At 43.9% G+C, this 25,086-nt stretch overlaps 1 protein-coding gene across 1 annotated transcript in view; it reads left to right on the forward strand.

Annotated features, from left to right (window-relative positions):
• Positions 1 to 435: 435 nt before the first annotated feature.
• cobl (cordon-bleu WH2 repeat protein) overlaps positions 436 to 25,086 on the forward strand; it is a gene marked incomplete at its 3' end in the record, with an annotated part of 324,393 nt that continues 299,742 nt past the window's right edge. The window contains 2 exon segments of the mRNA XM_084308326.1: positions 436 to 518; positions 742 to 953. Of these exon segments, the coding sequence (XP_084164452.1) occupies positions 901 to 953 (53 nt within the window). The 5' untranslated portion in view covers positions 436 to 518; positions 742 to 900.

A 25,086-nucleotide genomic window follows, 5' to 3' on the forward strand; every position in this document is an offset into this window, starting at 1 on the left:
CGTCTGAGTGTTTGTCTGTCATGTTAGTATACTGTTTGTCATGTTTGTACAATGATCTAAAAAATATAAAATGAAATTAAAAATATATCTAAAAAAAAGTAGATGCAACAGATGGCGGTTGAGCGACCTCTTGTGGTGGTAAAATGAATTCCCAAATAGCTTGATTGACGTGAGAGTTGTTGCTGATGACGAAAAAAGGCGGGCTCTCGCTGGCGCAGCAGGGACAACGGGGCCAGAGAGAGAGAGAGAGAGAGAGAGAGAGAGAGAGAGAGAGAGAGAGAGAGAGAGAGAGAGAGAGAGAGAGAGAGAGAGAGAGAGAGAGAGAGAGGGGGGAGAGAGAGAGAGAGAGAGAGAGAGAGAGAGAGAGAGAGAGAGAGAGAGAGAGAGAGAGAGAGAGAGCGAGAGGGGGGAAGAGAGAGAGAGAGAGAGTCGGGAGGAGAAGACATGGATTATTATGATCAACTCTCTGACAACAACAAGTGTATGAATGAGAAGAAGACATCATGTTTTGGCCAGTTGTAAGTTGTTTATTTGACACTGTAACAAAAAGTTATATAATGTTAGTCTACGTGGAGACCGTTTTATTAATTATTATTTTTACTTTGTCCTTCCCTTTCATCTTTGCGCTTCACTGTCACAGTCACTTGAGAAATGTCATGTTGTTGTTGATATTTCATATTTGTGTTATATTTACAGACATTATAGCAGCATTATTGACGTGGCCTGTCTTTTCCCCCACAGGTGATGATTGTGGACATAAATGGGTTTTGAAATCGGCGAAATTCGGGTGTCCTCCTTGGTTGAGAGCAAAGGCAGAAGGATATTGTCGCGGATCATATCATTTTGAAGTTGGATATTAATAAAAAGCTGTCGCCGGCGTTGTGTCACTTTCCCAGCGTGATGATGATGAACCACGGGGAGGTCAACGCTGCAGCCACGAAGCCGCCTATAGGGTGAGTTATCATCATCATCATCATCATAAGTTATTTATTTATTTATTTGAAATAACTGAATTTATTGCCTTCTAAATTGCTCTTCACTTTTTCTCTTTCCAAATTCTTCTCAAACAGCCTATAATTTGAAATGATAATCATTCACCTCAAGGTAGTAGGCATAGTTCTCTACTACTAGTCTATAACGTTTGTATAATACCAGACATAATACGTTTCCTATATATAGGAATATAACGTCCAATAAAATTATTTGATCATCATCAGCATTATGATGATTGATACCATCAATGAAGTGAAGTCCTATATTCACTTAGCAATAGTGTTGATTACAGCAATCTCCCTTTACATACACACTATATCTATATCTGTACTTATCCCTTACCTACTCTTAGTTACGCTGCTGGCCAGTATGACTTACCACCATAGTGTCTTTATACCTGTATCACTGTACATATTAATACTACAACTCTGTACATACATCTGATTAGCATTATTACTCACTACTAGTACTCATTAAATATAATTTGATCACCTGTACATTGTATATTACTGTTCCACTTTTACATTTGCACTCTGGTCGGATGCCAAACTTTTTTTTTCTCGTTGTACTGTACTTGTGCTGAATGATGACAATTACATTTGAATCTAATCAGGGAAGTCAAGTCAAGTCAAGTCAAGAGTTTTAATTGTCACGGCATACAGGTATACTGCGTTTACTTAGTAGCAATAGTGATTACAGCAAGTTCAGGACCACGATAGCAGCTGGCGACAAATAACAGTATTATGTACCCTAAATGCCATGTCACAGCAGAGTAGTAGTCAGAGAATAGAGGGAGGATTCCAGTTGCCAGGGGTGTCCCGTCTGTATCCCTCACTACCACAGCCTACAGCCCTTTTGCCTTCACACAACAGTAAGCACAATAAGCACAAACAGGAGAGGGTCCATAGCCTAATGTGTGTGGTTTCTATTGGAACGAGACTTGTTTGACTGCTGGTATAGGAGAGGAGAAAAAAACACAACAACCGTGGCCTTCGCTGCACAAAAGTGTCTTTTGTTTGGGGCTCGGCCCCTGTAACTGAATTTGTACTGTCTCTTTAGTTCTTTTGTCACCTCATCATCATGGGTTGAATCAACATGCTTCTGTAACCTCTACCCCCCTCGCAAAGTATACCCCTGCACGGTCCCCGGAAAGGCTATAGTAGTAGTCGCATTCGTGTACACTTATTGGCGGAGACCCATAAGCACGTTTCTCAAATAGACGTAATAACACGCTAGTCTTAACATAGTCCTTTTCCACTGCGGTCTGTGTTTCTGACCCGCCAACACCTGATCACTCTAAGAGCTAAGATCGTCCAGTCGGAAACAGTCCTCCTGTCGTTTTCTTTAGCTGATATACATAAGACCCTCTTCTTGGGGACCAAGTAAGGTTTCGTGGATAATCCAATGTACAGTTACCCCCCCCCCCACCCACCCAACCATTGTATACTTGTATGCCGTGACAAATAAAACTCTTGACTTGACTTGACTTCCAATGTACAGTTACCCCCCCCCCACCCCACCCACCCAACCACTTCCAATGTACAGTAGCCCCCCCCCCCCATCCCACCTACCCAACCCCCCCCCATCCACCCCACCTACCCAACCTCCTCCAATGTACAGTTTCTTCCTCAAATGTATATACTCTCTTTTTTTAGACTCTTTTTGTATCACAAACAGTACTGTATTTGTAAATCTGGTATGTCATAAATGTATAGATGTAGCAGTACTGTCTATCTGTATGTCATGTATGTCATATATGTTATGATGAATTGAAAATGGGGGACCCTGATGTAAACAAGATGAAAGTCTTTCTCTTGGTCTGCATCCCCTTAACAATTGTGTGTATTGAGCTGTACTGTATTGGACCCATTCTGCAATCTGTTAATACAATTTTCAATCAATCAATGCCCCTCACCTTTTTAATTATACATCTCAGAAGAGGAAGTGTTTGGGGAAAACAACAGTTTGGCCATTTCTGTTTACCACGACTTGACAACAAAAACAAACAAACATTCTGGAGTGGACTACACTTGATTTCCCGTCAGCTGTTGATGTCGATGTTGAAGCCAGGTGTCTCATGTACAACATCGTATATAAACCCACCCTTAAAGGGACACTTCACCAATAGAAACAATGCTGATTTATTAAACACATCATCGCACACACATCTCAAAACTCTAAACAGTTATGCACACATTCATTTAGTAAGATTTAGTAACAGTTATTGAGAGTAAATGAGTTTGAATATTGCCACCAGTGATGTCATCGGGGACATTGAATCCTTGTGTTGTGTTAATTACAGCTCCATGAAACGACGTCGATGAAACAATAGCAATATCTTGTTACATGCTACATTATTATTTCATTGAGCTGTAATTAACACAACATATCTCAGATGGCATCACTGGTGAGTACCTGGTCAAATAAAGGTTAAATAAATATTCAAACTAATTTACTCTTAATAACTGTCAAACGGAATGAGCGTGTGCAAAACCGTTTAGAACTTTTGGATGTGTGTGAGATTATGTGCAAAATAAATCAGCATTGTTTTTTGGTGACGTACCCCTTAACCTTAACCTCACCCCCCTCATCTTAATCCTAACCTTAACCTCACCTTAAGCCTAACCTTAACCTCACCCCTCACCTTAAGCCTAACCGTAACCTCACCCCTCACCTTAAGCCTTACCTTAACGAACCTCACCCCTCACCTTAAGCCTTAACCTCACCCCTCACCTTAAGCCTAACCTTAACCTCACCCCTTACCTTAACCTCACCCCTCACCTTAAGCCTAACCTTAACCTCACCCCTTACCTTAACCTCACCCCTCACCTTAAGCCTAACCTTAACCTCACCCCTCACCTTAACCTCACCCCTCACCTTAAGCCTAACCTTAACCTCACCCCTCACCTTAAGCCTAACCTTAACCTCACCCCTTACCTTAACCTCACCCCTCACCTTAAGCCTAACCTTAACCTCACCCCTCACCTTAAGCCTAACCTTAACTTCACCCCTCACCCCTCACCTTAAGCCTAACCTTAACCTCACCCCTCACCTTAAGCCTAACCTTAACCTCACCCCTCACCTTAAGCCTAACCTTAACCTCACCCCTCACCTTAAGCCTAACCTTAACCTAGGGCTGGGCGATATAACGATAACGATAAATATCGCGATATATTTTAATAATCGATATCGAATATCGAAATAAAATAAAAATCGAGAAAGTGGACAGACTTGTCTTTCTTGCCTGCAACTTAAAGTAATGGCTTTGCTTGTCCAAATGACAATACTGACCAAATTGAGATTTATTTTTCTCTTGTCCATTTATTTTGTTTGCTTTCTAATTTAAAATACAGTTTGAAACTGTCTGTACACAGTAGGCTATGTGTGCTAGCAGAGCTAGACTCCAGTCACGAGTCACGGTGCACATGTGCGGTGGTTTGTCCACCTTAAGCCTAACCTTAACCTCACCCCCCTCACCATAAGCCTAACCTTAACCTCACCCCTCACCTTAAGCCTAACCTTAACCTCACCCCCCTCACCATAAGCCTAACCTTAACCTCACCCCTCACCTTAAGCCTAACCTTAACCTCACCCCCCTCACCTTAAGCCTAACCTTAAGCTCACTCCTCACCTTAATTAACCTCACCCCTCACCTTAAGCCTAACCTTAACCTCACCCCTCACCTTAAGCCTAACCTTAACCTCACCCCTCACCTTAAGCCTAACCTTAAGCTCACCCCTCACCTTAATTAACCTCACCTCTCACCTTAAGCCTAACCTTAACCTCACCCCCCTCACCTTAAGCCTAACCTTAACCTCACCCCCTCACCTTAACCTCACCCCTCACCTTAAGCCTAACCTTAACCTCACCCCTCACCTTAAGCCTAACCTTAAGCTCACTGGACCTCCCATTTGACACGGTACACGGCGCAGGTACATGAGATGCCTGGTTTTTAGGGAATCCCCATTGATATTATCAAACACTTGCAACAGGGAATACACTTGGGTCCCAGCTGCTCTCTCTAGCAACACAACTCCACTGTAAACCGCCTACAGGACAACAAAGTAGAATACCATCTTCCTCAGTGTTTGTTATTAATGTTTATATTGTGGCCACATTGATACTTTATATACCACCTGACATACTGGAGGCCTGTATTCCCCAAATGCTTTCATATTATCTGCTATCTATGACACGCAATATAGCACATGATAAATAGAGGTTATTTAAAGACACCAGTTGCCGAGAATTCCCCTCTGCTATCTGTAAAGTCCCTCTGTGTCTCTGTCTCTGTCTCTCTCTTCTCTCTCTCTTTTCCGTGCCTGGGTATCTCTCTCTCTCTCTCTCTCTCTCTCTCTCTCTCTCTCTCTCTCTCTCTCTCTCTCTCTCTCTCTCTCTCTCTCTCTATTTCCCTGTTACATAGCTCTACATTCCGACAGCCATCACTGATATAGAGTGTTTGGTCAGTAACATAGGTCTCCCAGTCCCTCCACTCTGCAGTAAACAGGAAATACATTTTCTGATATCTCACTTTATCCAATCAGGAGAGAGAACTCCACACTGCAAAAATGGTCTGACAAAAATAAGGAATAAAAACTAGTTTTAAGCTAACATGTGCTTGAAACAAGTGAAATAATCTGCCAGTGCAGCAAATCTGAAAATGTATTTTGTGTTTACTGCAGAGCAGAGGGACTGAGAGACCCATGTTACTGACCAGACACTCTATATCAGTGATGGCTGTTTACTGCAGAGTGGAGGACTGGGAGACCAGACACTCTATATCAGTGATGACTGTTTACTGCAGAGTGGAGGACTGGGAGACCAGACACTCTATATCAGTGATGACTGTTTACTGCAGAGTGGAGGGACTGAGAGACCCATGTTACTGACCAGACACTCTGTATCAGTGATGGCTGTTTACTGCAGAGCAGGAGGGACTGGGAGACCCATGTTACTGACCAGACACTCTGTATCAGTGATGGCTGTTTACTGCAGAGCGGAGGGACTGGGAGACCCATGTTACTGACCAGACACTCTATATCAGTGATGGCTGTTTACTGCAGAGTGGAGGACTGGGATACCCATGTTACTGACCAGACACTCTGTATCAGTGATGGATGTTTACTGCAGAGTGGAGGGACTGAGAGACCCATGTTACTGACCAGACACTCTGTATCAGTGATGTCTGTTTACTGCAGAGCGGAGGGACTGAGAGACACACATTACTGACCAGACACTCTATATCAGTGATGGCTGTTTACTGCAGAGCAGAGGGACTGGGAGACCCATGTTACTGACCAGACACTATATCAGTGATGGCTGTTTACTGCAGAGCGGAGGGACTGGGAGACACACATTACTGACCAGACACTCTATATCAGTGATGGCTGTCGGAATGTAGAGCTATTTAACACTTATTTTAACAAAGAAATACCACTTACAGCACCTTTTAAATATCATAACCTAATAGGACTCGGTGTCCTACAGTGGTTGCCTAAACTTTGGGGATAACCATTGCAGATGTCCCCCTACCCTCCATCGATCATCCAGGATTCTCCAAGCATTTCTGGGAGTGAAGCAGCATTGCAGCAGCAGTAGACAGGCGTGTGAACAGCAGGACCTCTACAATGGCAGCATCTGTAGGGAATAGACCATAGATATATATAGAACACTAGATAGCTTAAGGCGGAGTCACCAGCGTCACTGAACCGCCGCCATCTTGCGGAGGTCAGCCTTGAGTGAGAGTGAGTGAGCTGCACAGACAAAAATACTCATAACTCGCTGAAATATTGACGGATTTACAAACGGGTTGGTTTGCTATAAACATCAAATATGTAGTTATGATAATGCATACTTATAAAAAAAAATTAAAGATGTTTTTTTTTTACAAACCGCTTGAATCATAGCCACGTTAATAATGCTTGTAATAAACCAAACCGTTTGTAAATCCGTCAATATTTCAGCGAGTTATGAGTATTTTTGTCTGTGCAGCTCACTCACTCTCACTCAAGGCTGACCTCCGCAAGATGGCGGCGGTTCAGTGACGTCGCTCTCCATTGGCCGGCAGCGCGGGCAAGCTATCTAGTGTTCTATATATATCTATGGAATAGACCACCGCAACACTTCCGGTATTCTGATCATGGAAGAGAGAGCGGGGGGAGAAAATGAATGAATGTGGATGAGAGCCTTGACATTAAGTGGTCGTAGCTACGGCTGTGGGGGTCCCAAGTCGATCGGCACTTTCTCAGCCGAGCTATAGTCACTTTTCCGCACCTACTCCCGAACTCTGCAGGCGCAGATTGATAAATCTAGATCTCTGTACAATCCAGAGAGACCTCGTGGGCAATCTGCGCATGCGGAGTTCGGGAGTAGGTGCGGAAAAGTGACTATAGCTCGGCAGAGAAAGTGCCGATCGACTTGGGACTGGTCGCTCCGTGTTCAGGAGACTCAGGCGTATAAAGGTCTATTGGATCATGTCTCCAGCACCCCCCCCCCACACAACTACAACCACTTAATGTCAAGGCTCTCATCCACATTAATTAATTTTCTCGCCCCGCTCTCTCCTCCATGAGCTCAATGTAACGCGGAAGTGCAGTGGTCTATGACTGTTACAGGTCGCTGATGGGAAATGGATTCAGCACAGAATGCAAAGTGACACGACAATATCTCGGGCAGCCTTTTGACTAAATCGATTCTTAGTTAAATGGTAAATGGCTGCATTCATATCCAAAGCGCTTTACAATTTTTTTCTCACATTTTACCCGTTCACTCACACATTCACACACCGATGGCAGAGGCAACCATGCAAAGTGCCAACCTGCTAGGGCTGTCCCCGACTAAAGATTTGGATAGTCGACTATGATTCGCCAACATTTGCAGTTAGTCGACTATTAGTAGACAAAAAAAATAAATAAAAAAAAGTATAATATTTTTTTAATTATTATTATTATTATTATTTTTTTTTTATCATTCCATTTGGGCTGTGGGGGGTGCTTAATGTCTGAAGGAGTCGACTGAAGGCTTCTTGTCCTCTGCAAAAGCATGCAATTGGTCCACTGACTGATGGATACATCTTGATATTTGTCTAGTCTAGTGTGTTCATTAGATGGGTGAAATCCTCTTTCAGTGCCTCTGTGCCTGTTTTCGTAGGCAGTTAGCCTCTGGTATGCGTGCCATTAGCGTTAGCCACGTTTCTAGGCCTCTTTTCTTTTGTATTCGAATTTTTTTGTATTCGACTAAGAGGTTGGCAGTCGACTACGGCTCCTTTCGACCGATTAGTAGATTAGGGGGTCAGCCCTACAACCTGCACATCGGGAGGAGCGCTTAGGGGTTAAGTGTCTTGCTCACGGACACTTCGACACGCTGCCCAGTTTAAAATACATAAAAGAAAATATTTTTAAAAGAATAAAATAGCAGAAAATGTAAACAGAGGTAATAAGGACCTCTTTAAATGCTTAAAGGAACACGCCAATATTTTGGGAAATTAGCTTACCGTCTTCTCCAGAGAGAAGCTGTAGAAAAGCCATCTGGCTGCACGTTAGCCTAGCTTAGCACAATGAATGGAAGCGGACAGTGCCTGTTAGCGCACAGAGAGGAAACTGGTATCTGTCTTCTTGTCTCTGTCTCTGGAGAAGACGATTGACATTAATAAATCAGATGTCATGCTACTATGTCATGTTCTACAGTAGGACTTGCTACTGTGATACCCATTTCAAAGTGTCCACGCATTCAGATGTCATGCTAATAATATGTTCTACAGTAGGGCGTACTACTGTGATACCCATTTCAAAGTGTACAGTCCACGCATTATTTCTACGCTCATACCGCGGGGGGGAAAACTAGCGTAGGTCAGTAGCCAATCAGAGCGCAAAAGGCGAACGCGGAAGCATGCACCGTTTGGGTTTCGAATAGACGCATACTGTACCCATTCTGCAATCTGTTAATAAAGTTTTCAATCAATCAATCAAACCGTATATATCACCGTATCTACACTGTACCCGTCACCTTGCCAGTTAGCGGAAGGTGTCACCCCGGGCATCCTATTTAACCGTCCTATTTAACCGGTAACCGTCGGTAGTGTGATAGTAAAGGGTTAACCTTTTGTAGTGTGGCAGTGAAAGGGTTAACCGTTTGGTAGTGCGGCCGTGAAAGGGTTAAGGTGCGCTCCCCCCTGACCCTCCTCTTATCGTCACTAACAAACCAGGGAGAGAGGAAGCGGAGGAAAGGCCTCCTTAACCCGCGGCTGGATCATAAGAGAGGTTGTATTTCAGTCATGCGAGGCGTTCTTGGCCGCGGCACAAAGCCCAGCGGTTCACCGGGGGCCGGCGGCGGAGCCGAAACACCTTTTTATCCAGTCAGCGTCGTGTGACATTTCTGTCCACATATAAATCACCATGACAACGGCCATTGTGTCGCCACCAGCGCTCTCTCTCGTCATCAGCCGGGGGAGTTTAGCAGCTTTACTGGGTCTAATGAAACTGGGATGGTATACACACACACGTTAGGGTACACACACACACACACACGCACGCACGCACGCACGCACGCACGCACACACACACACACACACACACACACACACACACACACACACACACACACACACACACACTCACGCTCATACGTCACATACACAAATAAACATAATGGAGGAGGAAGAAGAAGAAGCTGCTATTTTGAAGGAGGGGAATTGCTATGAGGTCATATTTGGCTGACGACGGGAAATATGAGTAGGCTAGTAGGTGATTTAAGTGTGTTTGTGTGCACGTACGTGTGCATGCGTGTGTATGCGAATGTATGTGTGTGTGTATACATGACATGTCTGTCTGTCTGTCTGTCTGTCTGTCTGTCTGTCTGTCTGTCTGTCTGTCTGTCTGTCTGTCTGTCTGTCTGTCTGTCTGTCTGTCTGTCTGTCTGTCTGTGTGTGTGTGTGTGTGCGTGTGTGTGCGTGTGTGTGTGTGTGTGTGTGTGTGTGTGTGTGTGTGTGTGTGTGTGTGTGTGTGTGTGCGTGCGTGCGTGTGTGTGTGTGTGTGTGTGTGTGTGTGTGTGTGTGTGTGTGTGTGTGTGTGTGTGTAGTTTGCAGAGTGGTGGAAAGAGTTGACTAACTGAAGCCTTGGCTCCCAGCTCAGCTCAGTCAGTAATTAAAGACTGTGACACAACAGCTCGCTTGTTCTCTGACCTCACAGAACGTTTGATTCCACAAACAGTGAGCTGACCTGGAATTAAGATGAACCCAAAACCTGACACGCCACCTTTAATGTTGTTAACCGTTTGTTGTGTTTTAGTATTTGTACGTTATTTCTCACAGGCTCTTAAGATTTGAAAACATGTACAGTACCGAGCGACACTGGTAAAAGATCTAACCTTTATTTATGTTTATTTATGTGTATTATGTAAGTAAAATTAATGGAAGAACAAATGTAAATGTAAGGGGGTAGGGATCAATAAGCTTAGCTTCCCTCTGCTCCTTTTTTGAACATGTCAACTAACTACATTGCTCTTGACTTTTTGTTTATAATTTCTTTTTTATTATGATTGTTCTGTTTGACAGAGCTTGAGCTGTGATTTGTTTGGAGGAATGTGGAGAAAACATGTTCAAAAATAAACTTTTTCATTCATTCATTATTCAAGAAAAAGATTTTGCATAGAAAACATGGCAAAAATGCATAAAGAAGATTATATAATTCACATTTGACGCCCGTCAATTTCAAGAGGACATAATCAGAGCACCATAACTGGACCACATACCATTTTAACATCACCTTTAATCAGAGCAGCATAACTGGACCACATACTACTTTAACATAACCTTTAATCAGAGCAGCATAAGTGGACCACATACCACTTTAACATAACCTTTAATCAGAGCAGCATAAGTGGACCACATACCACTTTAACATAACCTTTAATCAGAGCAGCATAAGTGGACCACATACCACTTTAACATAACCTTTAATCAGAGCAGCATAACTGGACCACATACCACTTTAACATAACCTTTAATCAGAGCAGCATAAGTGGACCACATACCACTTTAACATCACCTTTAATCAGAGCAGCATAAGTGGACCACATACCACTTTAACATAACCTTTAATCAGAGCAGCATAAGTGGACCACATACCACTTTAACATAACCTTTAATCAGAGCAGCATAAGTGGACCACATACCACTTTAACATACATTTGAGAGGTAAATGGATCGAGGGTTGAATGCTCCCAAGCACTGGAACACACAAACGTTATGTAGAATGCATACTTTTACTTTAGATACTTAAGTACATTCAATAGAAAATACTTCTCTACTTTTACTTTTAGAATTTGAATGGAGGACGTTTCTTTACCAGAGTACTCATTTATCTGGGTATTTCTACCATTACTTAAGTAATGGAACTGTGTACTTCTTCCACCACTGATGCTATGTGAGTTTGTGTCTGTATGTGAGTGTGTTATGAGAGTGTGTGTTTTTGTGTGAGTGTGTGTTATGTGAGTGTGTGTTATGTGAGTGTGTGTTTGTGTGCGAGTGTGTGTTATGCAAGTGTGTGTTTGTTGTAAAATATCTAACCTTTGTTTGAACTCGAAAGGCAACTGAGGTTTCCCTCATGTTGAGTGTACACAGAAATAAGCAAAGAAAAGCATATATAAAATCACACAGTATATGAAATCATAACAATAAGACAACAAGACGAGGCAAAGAGCAAGGATAACAAATCAATTAAAACACGTACAACTTGATCCATCCAGTTGAGTTCAGCATTGCATTGTTTTAAATCTCACTTATTTATTTCATACAAGTGAATATCATGAAAATGGTAACGCTTTATTTTAGCACAGCAGTAATGATCAAGTACAAAGGAAGCGATGAGGAAGTGATGAGGAAGTGATGAGGAAGTGATGAGGAAGTGATGAGGAAGTGATGAGGAAGTGCTGGAAATGGTCAACACTTTAACCCTTTCACTGCCACACTACCAAGTGGTTAAGGAAGTGATGAGGAAGTGATGATCAACTACATCGGGGGGGGGGGGGGGGGGGGGGGGGACCTTTTCATAGTTCAGGAACTGTTGCCGTAAATACTCCATTTTTGTTTGTGTTCGCACTGCAGGAACTGAGGACGACGGTAGTTATCGAACCCTGTTTTGAGGCCTTTTATACCATCTGAGAGCAGGGAGTCTCCCAGCACAGAGGAACCACGAGTGATTCAGGTGTACAGTTTTGTCTCAAAAAATAAATGTACCCTTGTTTTTAGGGTACTCTATTCTGTAGTCTATTGAGAGGGGTACAGCTCGCTAGCTAGCCAGGTAGCATTAGTCAGTTAACAGTCTGTCACTAGAGGGTTTTGATAGACAGCTCGCTCGCTCCAATCGTTTCGACTCGGTCGGTCGTTTGATTGGATGTCGTTGTTTTTTCGCTCCTGCCCCTTAGCGGAATGACAGATTTTTTCCCCCCCTTCTTTTTAGTACTATTGATTACCGTCGAGATATGATAAGAAATCTAAAATGTTTCCAATAGGGCGGCCAGTCCAGCTATTGATCCTTTAAAACCTTTAAACAACATTTGTTAATATAGCCTACGCTTGGTTAACATACATTTCCTCATTCGTTTCCTAGGTACTTAACTTAACCCTTTCACTGCCGCACCACCAAACGGTTAACCCTTTCACTGCGACAACACACAAAAGGTTAACCCTTTCACTCCCGCACTACAGAAGGTTAACCCTTTACTATCACACTACCGACGGTTAACCCTTTCACTGCGACGACAACACACAGAAGGTTAACCCTTTCACTGCCACACGACAGCCGGTTAACCCTTTCACTGCGACAAAACACAGCATGCTAACCCTTTCACTCCCGCACGACAGAAGGTTAACCCTTTACTATCACACTACCGACGGTTAACCCTTTCACTGCGACAACAACACACAGAAGGTTAACCCTTTCACTGCCACACGACAGCCGGTTAACCCTTTCACTGCCGCACTACTACAGAAGGTTAACCCTTTACTATCACACGACCGACGGTGAGTGTGATAGTAAAGGGTTAACCTTCTGTAGTGTGGCAGTGAAAGGGTTTTAATTGTTATTTGCGCCTCCCTGCAGAATGTCTCCAGGTCCTGTTCCCTCCTTAGTTGTTGTTTTTTGCTCAGTTCTAGAGGGTATGTGTTGGAACAGTGTGTGTGTGTTTCCCAGTCTCTCTGGTCTCTACTTCTGCAGTGTGCACAACAGTCTTAATTAGCAGCACAATGCCGCTTCGCTCTGCCATCTTCTTACTGTACATGTTTAGACCTGGTGAGTGTGTGTTATGCAGTGGTGGGAAAGTAACTAAGTACTTTTACTCAAGTACTGTACTTCAATTTAGTACAATTTCGAGCTACTTGTGCTTTAACTGAGTATTTAAATTTTAGGGGAACTTTATACTTTTACTCCGCTACATTTCAAAGGAAATATTGTACTTTTTACTCCACTACATTTATCTGAACCCATCGGTTACTAGTTACTTTGAAGAAAAATATTTTGCATAGAAAACATGGCAAAAATGTATAAAACTATGTATAAAGAGCAGCAGGACCACATACCACTTTAACATAACCTTTCATCAGAGCAGCATACGTGGACCACATACCACTTTAACATACATTTTAGAGGTAAATGGATCGAGGATTGAATGCTCCCAAGCACTGGAACACACAGACGTTATGTAGAATGCATACTTTTACTTTAGATACTTAAGTACATCCAATAGAAAATATTTCTCTACTTTTACTTACGTTTGAATGGAGGACTTTTACTTTTTACCAGAGTACTCATTTATCTGGGTATTTCTACCTTTACTTAAGTAAAGGAACTGTGTACTTCTTCCACCACTGATGTTATGTGAGTGTGTGGTATGTGAGTGTGTGAGTGTGTGTTATGTCAGTGTGTGTTTCTGTGTGAGTGTGTGTTATGTGAGTGTGTTTATGTGTCTGCGTGTGTGTGTGAGTGTGTGTTATGCGTGTGTGTTTATGTGTGCGTGTGTGTGAGTGTGTGTTATGTGAGTGTGTGTTATCTGAGTGTGTTTATGTGTGTGTGTGTGTGTGTGTGTGTATGTGTGTGTGTCGAGTTGGAGCGGGAGGAGTCCGAGCCACTTTATGTTAATACGCTTCTATACATTACATGTACATTTAATACATAATAGGCTACTGTACGTCTCAGTTTAAACAGTCTTCTGATTAATGTGGTGTTAGTTCTACCCTCCTGCGTTCAATTACCTACAACTAGAAGCGGCATTCAGCTTCTCTTATCTGACACGAGCGTCGACAAATGAAGCCACCGCTTGTAAGAAAATAAAGTACAGATTTAAACTGGCGTTTTTACGGTTCACCCTTAAGTGAACGCCGAAGCCTTAAATTTATTGCATTCCATGTAAACGGTTTTCCTCTGAGGTTATATTGTTGTTGCAATCGTCAAAGGGTTTAACAGACCCTCTGGGGGGTTTAACAGACCTCTGGGGAGTTTAATGGGCGTTTTTGTGATTCTCTTGTGCAGAGAGAGAGAAGCAGATGTGACGTTAGAGCGATCACATGTTAGAGCGATCACATGTTAGAGCGATCACATGTTAGAGCGATCACATGTTAGAGCGATCACATGTTAGAGCGATCACAAGTTAGAGCGATCACATGTTAGAGCGATCACATGTTAGAGCGATCACATGTTAGAGCGATCACATGTTAGAGCGATCACACGTTAGAGCGATCACATGTTAGAGCGATCACAAGTTAGAGCGATCACATGTTAGAGCGATCACATGTTAGAGCGATCACACGTTAGAGCGATCACATGTTAGAGCGATCACACATTAGAGCGATCACATGTTAGAGCGATCACACGTTAGAGCGATCACACGTTAGAGCGATCACATGTTAGAGCGATCACATGTTAGAGCGATCACATGTTAGAGCGATCACATGTTAGAGCGATCACATGTTAGAGCGATCACACGTTAGAGCGATCACATGTTAGAGCGATCACAAGTTAGAGCGATCACATGTTAGAGCGATCACATGTTAGAGCGATCACACGTTAGAGCGATCACATGTTAGAGCGATCACACATTAGAGCGATCACATGTTAGAGCGATCACACGTTAGAGCGATCACACGTTAGAGCGATCACATGTTAGAGCGATCACATGTTAGAGCGATCACATGTTAGAGCGATCACATGTTAGAGCGATCACATGTTAGAGCGATCACACGTTAGAGCGATCACATGTTAGAGCGATCACAAGTGTTAAGTAGCTCCACATTACAACAGCCATTCCTGATATAGTGTCTGGTCAGTAACATGGGTCTCCCAGTCCCTCCGCTCTGCAGTAAAGAGCGGGACTGGGAGACCCATGTTACTGACCAGACACTCTGTATCAGTGATGGCTGTTTACTGCAGAGTGGAGGGACTGAGAGACCCATGTTACTGACCAGACACTCTATATCAGTGATGGTTGTTTACTGCAGAGCAGGAGGGACTGGGAGACCCATGTTACTGACCAGACACTCTATATCAGTGATGGCTGTTTACTGCAGAGCAGGAGGGACTGAGAGACCCATGTTACTGACTAGGGGTGCACCGATGTATCGGTCGGGTATCGGTATCGGCCAATAAGTGCCTTGTTGACTGCAATCGGCCTGTCGGCCGATAAGCTCGAATGTGCCGATGGCAGTAGCCGATAAATATCCATCAATTTGTGTGGCGTCAAGACAAAAAAAAGTTCACTCGCGACCTGCACAACGCCGTCCCCAGTCCCCCCCCCACACACACACACACACACAAGCTACTGCATCAAAGTTACTACTTATGATTAACAAGGCATTCGTTTTGTGGCATTAACGTTATATAGTTAGTGTTACACGTTCAATAACATCAGCATATTATTTACCCGAACGTAGCAAGCGTTCATACTAGCTCAGTTCCTTCCGTTGCTCACAGAGCCCTGAGTTTTACCCATTCTGCAATCTGTTAATAACGTTTTCAACCAGACACATGTATAGAAAGGCTTTGTTTTATTATAACATTAGTTGCAGTAAAATCATTATGCCTCATTTAAGTCATCCTGCGGAGCTAAAAGCTAAACGTCGGGGAGCTCCAGTAGCTCACCGCGTACCTCGAACGCCATTTCGGCGTCGGGGACAACCGTGCGCGTCACGGATCTGGGGTAGCGAGTTCGACTCCCGGACAAGCCGTACTTTCTCAGAGTGTCTTTCCCCCCATCTATACCCCCATTCAACCTGTTTCTGTCGGTCATACTTGACCAGAAAAAGCGATAAACGCGAAAAGAACCAGCTGACTGGTCAAAGTTTAAAAAAAAAAAAAGCTAAACGTCAGCCGCTTTGCTGTTGTAGAAAAGCTCTTGTCAAAATCAATGGCGGACAAAAGCCGAAGTAAAAAATTTATACGCGCTTGCCGATTGGTGGTAACAGCAGAGGCGGGTGCAAGCGGTGTGTGACGTAATTGGCAGAATCGACTGTCAATCAAAATGTCATTGGTTGAGACAATAGTACCTAGCTGCAGCCCAGCAGGTAGACCATGCTGGGAGAACTAGTATCTAGCTGCAGCCCTGCAGAACATACTGGGAGAGAGATAGTGCTATTTCTTGATGTTTCCTTTTTTTAAGTAAGTAAAGAGGCCTATGTTCATATCGGTGAGCACAATTTGTAACACAAATATACAGTAGTTTCATAAAAAAAATATATATATATTACAAAAAATTAAATATTACAAAAAAAATTTATATTTAAAAAATATAAAAAAAAAAATTGTTGCCACAAATATCGGTATCGGTATCGGCCGATTGTGTTAGTTGAACAATCGGTATCGGTATCGGTGGCAAATTTTCATATCGGTGCATCCCTATTACTGACCAGACACTCTGTATCAGTGATGACTGTTTACTGCAGAGCAGGAGGGACTGGGAGACCCATGTTACTGACCAGACACTCTATATCAGTGATGGCTGTTTACTGCAGAGCAGGAGGGACTGAGAGACCCATGTTACTGACCAGACACTCTGTATCAGTGATTGCTGTTTACTGCAGAGCAGGAGGGACTGAGAGACCCATGTTACTGACCAGACACTATATCAGTGATGGCTGTTTACTGCAGAGTGGAGCGACTGGGAGACCCAGACACTCTATATCAGTGATGGCTGTTTACTGCAGAGTGGAGGGACTGGGAGACCCATGTTACTGACCAGACACTCTATATCAGTGATGGCTGTTTACTGCAGAGTGGAGGGACTGGGAGACCCATGTTACTGACCAGACACTCTATATCAGTGATGGCTGTTTACTGCAGAGTGGAGGGACTGGGAGACCCATGTTACTGACCAGACACTCTGTATCAGTGATGACTGTTTACTGCAGAGTGGAGGGACTGGGATACCCATGTTACTGACCAGACACTCTGTATCAGTGATGGCTGTTTACTGCAGAGTGGAGGGACTGGGAGACCCATGTTACTGACCAGACACTATATCAGTGATGGCTGTTTACTGCAGAGTGGAGGGACTGGGAGACCCATGTTACTGACCAGACACTCTATATCAGTGATGGCTGTTTACTGCAGAGTGGAGGGACTGGGAGACCCATGTTACTGACCAGACACTCTATATCTGTGATGACTGTTTACTGCATAGCAGGAGGGACTGGGAGACCCATGTTACTGACCAGACACTCTATATCAGTGTGGCTGTTTACTGCAGAGTGGAGGGACTGGGAGACCCATGTTACTGACCAGACACTATATCAGTGATGGCTGTTTACTGCAGAGTGGAGGGACTGGGAGACCCATGTTACTGACCAGACACTCTATATCAGTGATGGCTGTTTACTGCAGAGTGGAGGGACTGGGAGACCCATGTTACTGACCAGACACTCTATATCAGTGATGGCTGTTTACTGCAGAGTGGAGGGACTGGGAGACCCATGTTACTGACCAGACACTCTATATCAGTGATGTCTGTTTACTGCAGAGCAGGAGGGACTGGGAGACCCATGTTACTGACCAGCCACTCTGTATCAGTGATGGCTGTTTACTGCAGAGTGGAGGGACTGGGAGACCCATGTTACTGACCAGACACTCTATATATGTGATGGCTGTTATTAACAAAATAATACAGCTTACAGCACCTTTAATTTAAGATAAGATAAGATATTCCTTTATTGATCCCCTTGGGGAAATTCAGGCATCATAGCAGCATGGGGGAGGGGAGGTACAGGTAGTAGAAGACATGCAGAGTGGAGGGACTGGGAGACCCATGTTACTGACCAGACACTCTATATCAGTGATGGCTGTTTACTGCATAGCAGGAGGGACTGGGAGACCCATGTTACTGACCAGCCACTCTGTATCAGTGATGACTGTTTACTGCAGAGTGGAGGGACTGGGAGACCCATGTTACTGACCAGACACTCTATATCAGTGATGACTGTTTACTGCAGAGTGGTGGGACTGGGAGACCCATGTTACTGACCAGACACTCTATATCAGTGATGGCTGTTTACTGCAGAGTGGAGGGACTGGGAGACCCATGTTACTGACCAGACACTCTATATCTGTGATGGCTGTTATTAACAAAATAATACAGCTTACAGCTCCTTTAATTTAAGATAAGATAAGATATTCCTTTATTGATCCCCTTGGGGAAATTCAGGCATCATAGCAGCAGGGGGGAGGGGAGGTACAGGTAGTAGAAGACATACAGGTACAGGTCACAGAATTATAGTACAGTGGAGAAGTAAAAATAAAAATAGAATAAAAAGTGTAAACTATATACAATATAATTAACTCTGGACATACGTATATGGGCAACAAGGTGCGAGATGAGGGTATGTATGCCCTCTCATGGATGGTGTTTCCCTTTAAGTAACAATAAATGACTCATATTCAGCTCAGCTGCACATTTTACTTGACTGTCTGGAACCTTGTTTGTTATTCTCTAACGTGGTGGTGTCCTTGCCTGTCTGTCCCTGCAGTGACGTCTTAAAACAAAGTCTGATAAAGGACTAGTTGACCATTTATTATCCAAATAAATGAACACATTCCAGATAATACGTAAAAAAAAAACCAGACAAAACAGATGCACACATTCAACCTTTTTGGGGCAACGGTGGAGGTAGAGCAGTCTAGGCCTTAAATACTTCGAAGCTTCGAAGCTTTGTTCGATGGGCATGGGATTCGAATATGAAAATAAAATTTGAATATATTAAAATAATAATATATATGTATTTATAAAACATTTTAATAATAATTTGTGCAAAATCAACTCTGCCTCTCTTTGTTAATTACAACAAGCAATGCTGTTTGTTATTTAAGATGAGGTCGGACTCGGCACTGACAGATTTGTGTTCATTGTGCTGCTTTTATAAAGCCTCAAATGACGGCTTACAATATTTCATGAAAGCAAAGTGTTTCATTTGTCTAAGATTTTAAAAGGTTTAAACTTTACAGCACTGACAAAGTTGAACAAAGTGCTGTACAAGTCCCACAACATAAAAAAAAATATATATATATATATATATATATATATATATATATTTTTTTTTTTTATCTCGAAGCTTCGAATTAAAATCCGAATCTCGGCCCAGAAGCTTCGAATTCCACAAAAAAATTCGAAGGTCAGCCCTAGAGCAGTCGTCTGGTAATCGAATGGTTTTAAACTAGGCTGTTAAACTTGCCAAAAGGCTGTATGCTGACAAAATGGAGGCACAAATGGCACAGAATGACACAAGAGGCTTATGGCGGGGACTGAGGACGATAACTCGCTACAAAGTCAGCGGCCCCTCAATGGGGAGCGACGACGCCTCTCTCGCGGACCAGCTCAACTCCTTCTACGCACGGTTTGGTGCAAACAGTGGCGCCGCTAGCTGTTGTGGAGGGGGGGGGGGGGGGGCATCCGCGGGGGGGCGGGGACGCTCCCTCATTGACGGTACACAGTGTGAGAAGAGCATTTATGCAGGTGAACACCAGAAAGGCTGCTGGCCCAGATGGAATAACAGGACGCATACTTAAGTCCTGTGCTAACCAGCTAGCCCCTGTGTTCACCACCATATTTAATCGATCCCTGGCGGAGTCAGTGGTCCCTGCCTGCTTCAAGATGTCTACCATTATCCCGGTACCAAAGAAATCCTCCCCAACAGGTCTCAATGACTACAGACCGGTGGCACTCACCTCTGTGGCCATGAAATGTTTTGAGAGGCTGGTCAATGATCACATTTGTGCCTCCCTCCCCAGTGATATGGACCCTATGCAATTTGCATACAGGCCAAACAGGTCCACTGATGATGCGGTCTCCCTTGTACTGCACAGCACCCTCTCTCACCTAGACCGTCAGAAGGGGGGCTATGTGAGACTGTTGTTCATTGACTACAGCTCAGCGTTCAACACCATAGTCCCCACCAGACTGGTGGACAAGCTGACCGAGCTGGGTCTGAGCTCCGCTCTGAGCGCCTGGATACTGGACTTTCTGAGTGAAAGGCCCCAGGCGGTCAGGGTGGGGGGTCAGACCTCCAACACCATCACCCTGAGCATCGGGTCCCCCCAGGGCTGTGTTCTGAGCCCCCTGCTGTACTCACTATACACACATTACTGTGTGGCCACGTTCAGCTCCAACTCCATAGTGAAGTTTGCGGACGACACAGTGGTGGTGGGGCTGATCTCGGACAACGACGAGAAGGCCTACCGGGAGGAGGTTGAGGTACTGGAACAGCCTGCTCCTGAACATTGGTAAAACCAAGGAGCTGATCGTGGATTTTAGGAGGAGACAGCAGGAGACACACACACCACTGAGGATAAACGGGGCTACCGTGGACAGGGTGAGCAGCTTCAAGTACCTGGGGGTCCACATATCAGAGGATCTGACATGGACAACACACATAGACTCAGTCGTAAAAAAGGCGAAGCAGCGCCTCTACCACCTGAGACAGTTAAGGAAGTTCAGAGTATCTGGGAAGATACTCCAGTCCTTCTACTCCGGAGCTGTAGAGAGCATCTTGACTGCATGGAAACATCACTGCCTGGTATGGAAACAGCACGGCACAGGACAAGAAGGCCCTACAGAGAGTGGTGCGCTCAGCCGAGCGTACCACGGGTATTGCACTACCACCCCTGCAGGCCTTATATAACAAGTGGTGCAAATCCAGAGCCTGCAGAATAATGAAAGACCCTCACCACCCCAACAACAGCCTGTTCATGCTGCTGCGGCTCAGCTTCTTCCCCCAGGCCATCAGAGCCTTGAACACTGAACTCTCCACACACAAGCACACATGAGCACACACACAACACACACACACTGTACACGCTCACACACTAGCAGCCACTTTAACATGAGCACACACACACTCATGCTGCACACACTCACACTTATGGTCACTTTACAAAAGGAAAGGTCACTTTAAGAATAGTATAGTATAACTTGAGATTGTATAATATAGCATTGTATAACACATGTGTACATAAAGACCCAGTGCCTCATCCGTAGCTAACAGTGTATTGCACTACCACAGGACCTAGCATGTCCTACCATGCTCTGTAAATAACTCATGTACATATACCGATATGCCCTACTTTGTTTACTTGTTTTATTGCACAATGTCGTTCTATTGGATTCTTATTATATATTACTATTGTATTATGCACATCATTGCGGTCAATACCCCCCCCCGCATTTCATTGTATACTCGTATGCCGTGACAAATAAAACTCTTGACTTGACTCTTGACTTGACTTGGTTTCCCATTTGATTCCCGCTCTTCAGCGTGTCGAAGTGTCACTTTGGGGCGAGACACTGAACCCCTAACTGCTCCCGATGAGCAGGTGGGCACCTTGGCACGGCTTGCCTTTGCCGTCAGTGTGTGTGGATGTGTGAGTGAATAAATAAATGCACTCCATTCCATTGACCATTTCTCCCCTCTGCTCTCTCAGTGGCTGCTGCTACCACTGCTCCACAGTGCTCAGTTGGAGCCAGTATACCGTAGTCTATCTCTCTCACAGACCAACACAACATCTGTCAACATCGTTTTGGGAAGAACGAACACACATCTTGTTTTCAGCACAACGTTATGTGGTCGGGGCCAGTGCACAGTAGTCTATTTCACACACACGCACGCACGCACGCACGCACACACACGCACGCACGCACACACGCACGCACACACACACACACACACACACACACACACACACACACACACACACACACACACACACACACACACACACACACACACACACACACACACACACACACACACACACACACACACACACACACACACACACACACACACACACACACACACACACACACACACACACACACACACACACACACACACACACACACACACACACACACACACACACACACACACACACACACACACACACACGTGTCTTCTTCCGTTCCCACAAGCCCACATACCAGAGCGGTAACCATCTGACGGCAGCCTGCTTCCAGAAATAGGCGCAGGCGGCTGGGCCGGGCCGGCCACATAACACGCCGTGCGGAGGAGCAGATCCACCGCGGGCTGTCAGGCAGATACAGGTGGACATCGTATTCACTCAATGTGCCGATAGGTGATATTTGCTGCCTTCAGAACGATGGTGGTGTTTGTCAACCGAGACGGAACCGATGTGGATGTTTAGTTTTTATATTCCATACAATTTTTATTCTACTTTAATCGTCTGTTAATGTCGATGCATTATTGCATTATGCATTATTGTATATTGAACACTTTTGTTTACACTTTGTTTTTACGTACTTTTGACTTTCTATTTTATACTTTATCTATTTTTTATCTAGCACACTCTCAGGAGCAAAACTTGAAACTTGAAACTTGAAACTTGAACTTGCACCAAAACGACCAAAACTAATTCCTTGTATGTGCAAACTTGCTTGGCAATAAAGACCTTTCTGATTCTGATTCTGATAAGATAATGAGCTCCACAAAACCAAATAATCACAAGACAATATGGATGTCCTTCCTGTGGTGTGGATAGTGGCCAGTAAATATAAACAAAAAGCCAGTCGTGTTTTCATTACGGAAGGATCATTCATTCATTCAATCTTTATTTATACTCGATAATACACTGAGTAATTAAACTCATTTACAGTGCCGTCGAGATGTTACATACACAAGTGTCACAGTGTGTTCATAGATATAAAGACATCAGACAATCAGAATAATTGAGAGCACATTTTAAAATACAAAAAAAAATATTATAATAATAATAAAAAATCTTTTAAAAAGAATAAAATAGCTCAAAATTAAAACAGAGGTAATAATTTAAAAACAATTACATATTGTGGTGACCTGATTGGTCATTAAGGTTCTAAACCGACCCATAGACACTAGAGTGTCTAGTTTCAGTGTTTCCTGCAGGGTATTCCATGATGTAGGGGCAAAAAAGCCAAAAGCAGATCTACCAAGTTCAGTACAAACTCTAGGCACTCTAAGGTCGCTTTCACATATAGTTCTGGTGGACTCGGTGCGGTTCTGGTGGTGAAGTTGCAACATTGTTGCATTCTTCATTTGGTTCGTCTGCGTTCACATAGCAATTTGTCAGGCGCACCGAACTTTCTGAACAATGTCACGCGGTCGAAAAGGGCGCTCGTCTATTGGACGCAAATGTGTGTGTGTGGCTGCGAGCCCGTGTGTGCGCGCGCGCGTCTGTGTGTGGACTGCGAGCCCTCCAGATCAGCGGAGGCGGAATTGTTTATTTTGACGTGACATTGATCCATTGTTCTATTGAAGCCCATTACCACCATCCTCTCGCTAAACAACTTGTACACCGCGTTGTTTTTATGAGTGCCCACAAGTAGCTGTTTTATTTGGTCTTCTGCCCATATGTGTACAGTGTGCTTGTTTTGCAGTGAATGCCGAGCGCAGTGGTAATAATAAGCACTTCCTATATTTGGTTCGCGTTTGGTCCGATGAAGCGAACCGAGACCTACGTTTTCAGGCGGACCAGAGTTCGTGTGTTTGGTCCGCGGACCGAGTTCGACGCGCATTCACACAAACCCGAAAAACCGGACTATCGAATTCTGGTCCGATAGTCCGGACCAAACAGCCCCTGTGTGAAAGCGACCTCAGTGTAAGCCAAAAACTGGATCGTGTACGACAGGGTCCAGTGGTCCATTCCAATAAAGAACTAATATAATTTGGACAATCTCTAATTATGGCTTTATAGATAAAAAGATTGCAATGCAACTTACGTCTCTCTGCCAGAGAGGCCCATCCGACCTCATTATATAGGCTACAATGGTGAGTACCATAACTATCACCGGTGATAAATCTAATGGCTGAATGATAAACAGAGTCTAAGGGCTTAAGAGTGGAAGCCGCTGCATGTCTATAAATCACATCTCCGTAATCCAAAACAGATAGGAACACTGCTTCAACAACTCTCTTTCTACTAATCAAGTTGGCTCTATTTCTATACAAAAAGCCAATATTTTTCCGTAATTTACTGGCGAGAACGCCCACATGATATTTAAATGTAAGTCCTTCATCAATCCAAATACCAAGGTATTTGTATTCTGAAACTCTCTCGATATCAGAACTGTTCAGAGTCGATATATGCAAGTCACTATAAACAATATTTTTGGCTTTGGAAAACAACATGAATTTAGTTTTACTGGCATTAAGCACCAATTTTAGACTAATAAGTGCATCTTGCAGGGCGTCAAAGGAGAGTTGTAAATATTTAGTGGCCAGTTGCACAGAATCAGCAGTACAATAGAGAACCGTGTCATCCGCGTAAAGGTGGCTTTGACAGCTGCTCAGAGATGAGACAATATTATTAATATAAATGGTAAATAAGACCGGGCCGAGGATTGATCCCTGTGGAACACCTTTTGTGATGGGTAGAAGCTCTGATTGGGCATTTCCCATTTTCACACACTGAAATCTTTCTGTTAAATAGTTTTGAAACCAACTGCAAGCACCTGTGTCAAAGCCAACACTCTGCAATCTTTGTAAGAGGAGAAGGTGGTCAACAGTATCAAACGCCTTAGACAAATCTACAAACAGGGCAGCACAATGCTTTCCTTTGTCATGGGCTG

The sequence above is a fragment of the Notolepis coatsorum genome (genome assembly GCF_963971535.1).
Source record: "Notolepis coatsorum genome assembly, chromosome: 2".
NCBI lineage: Eukaryota > Metazoa > Chordata > Actinopteri > Aulopiformes > Paralepididae > Notolepis > Notolepis coatsorum.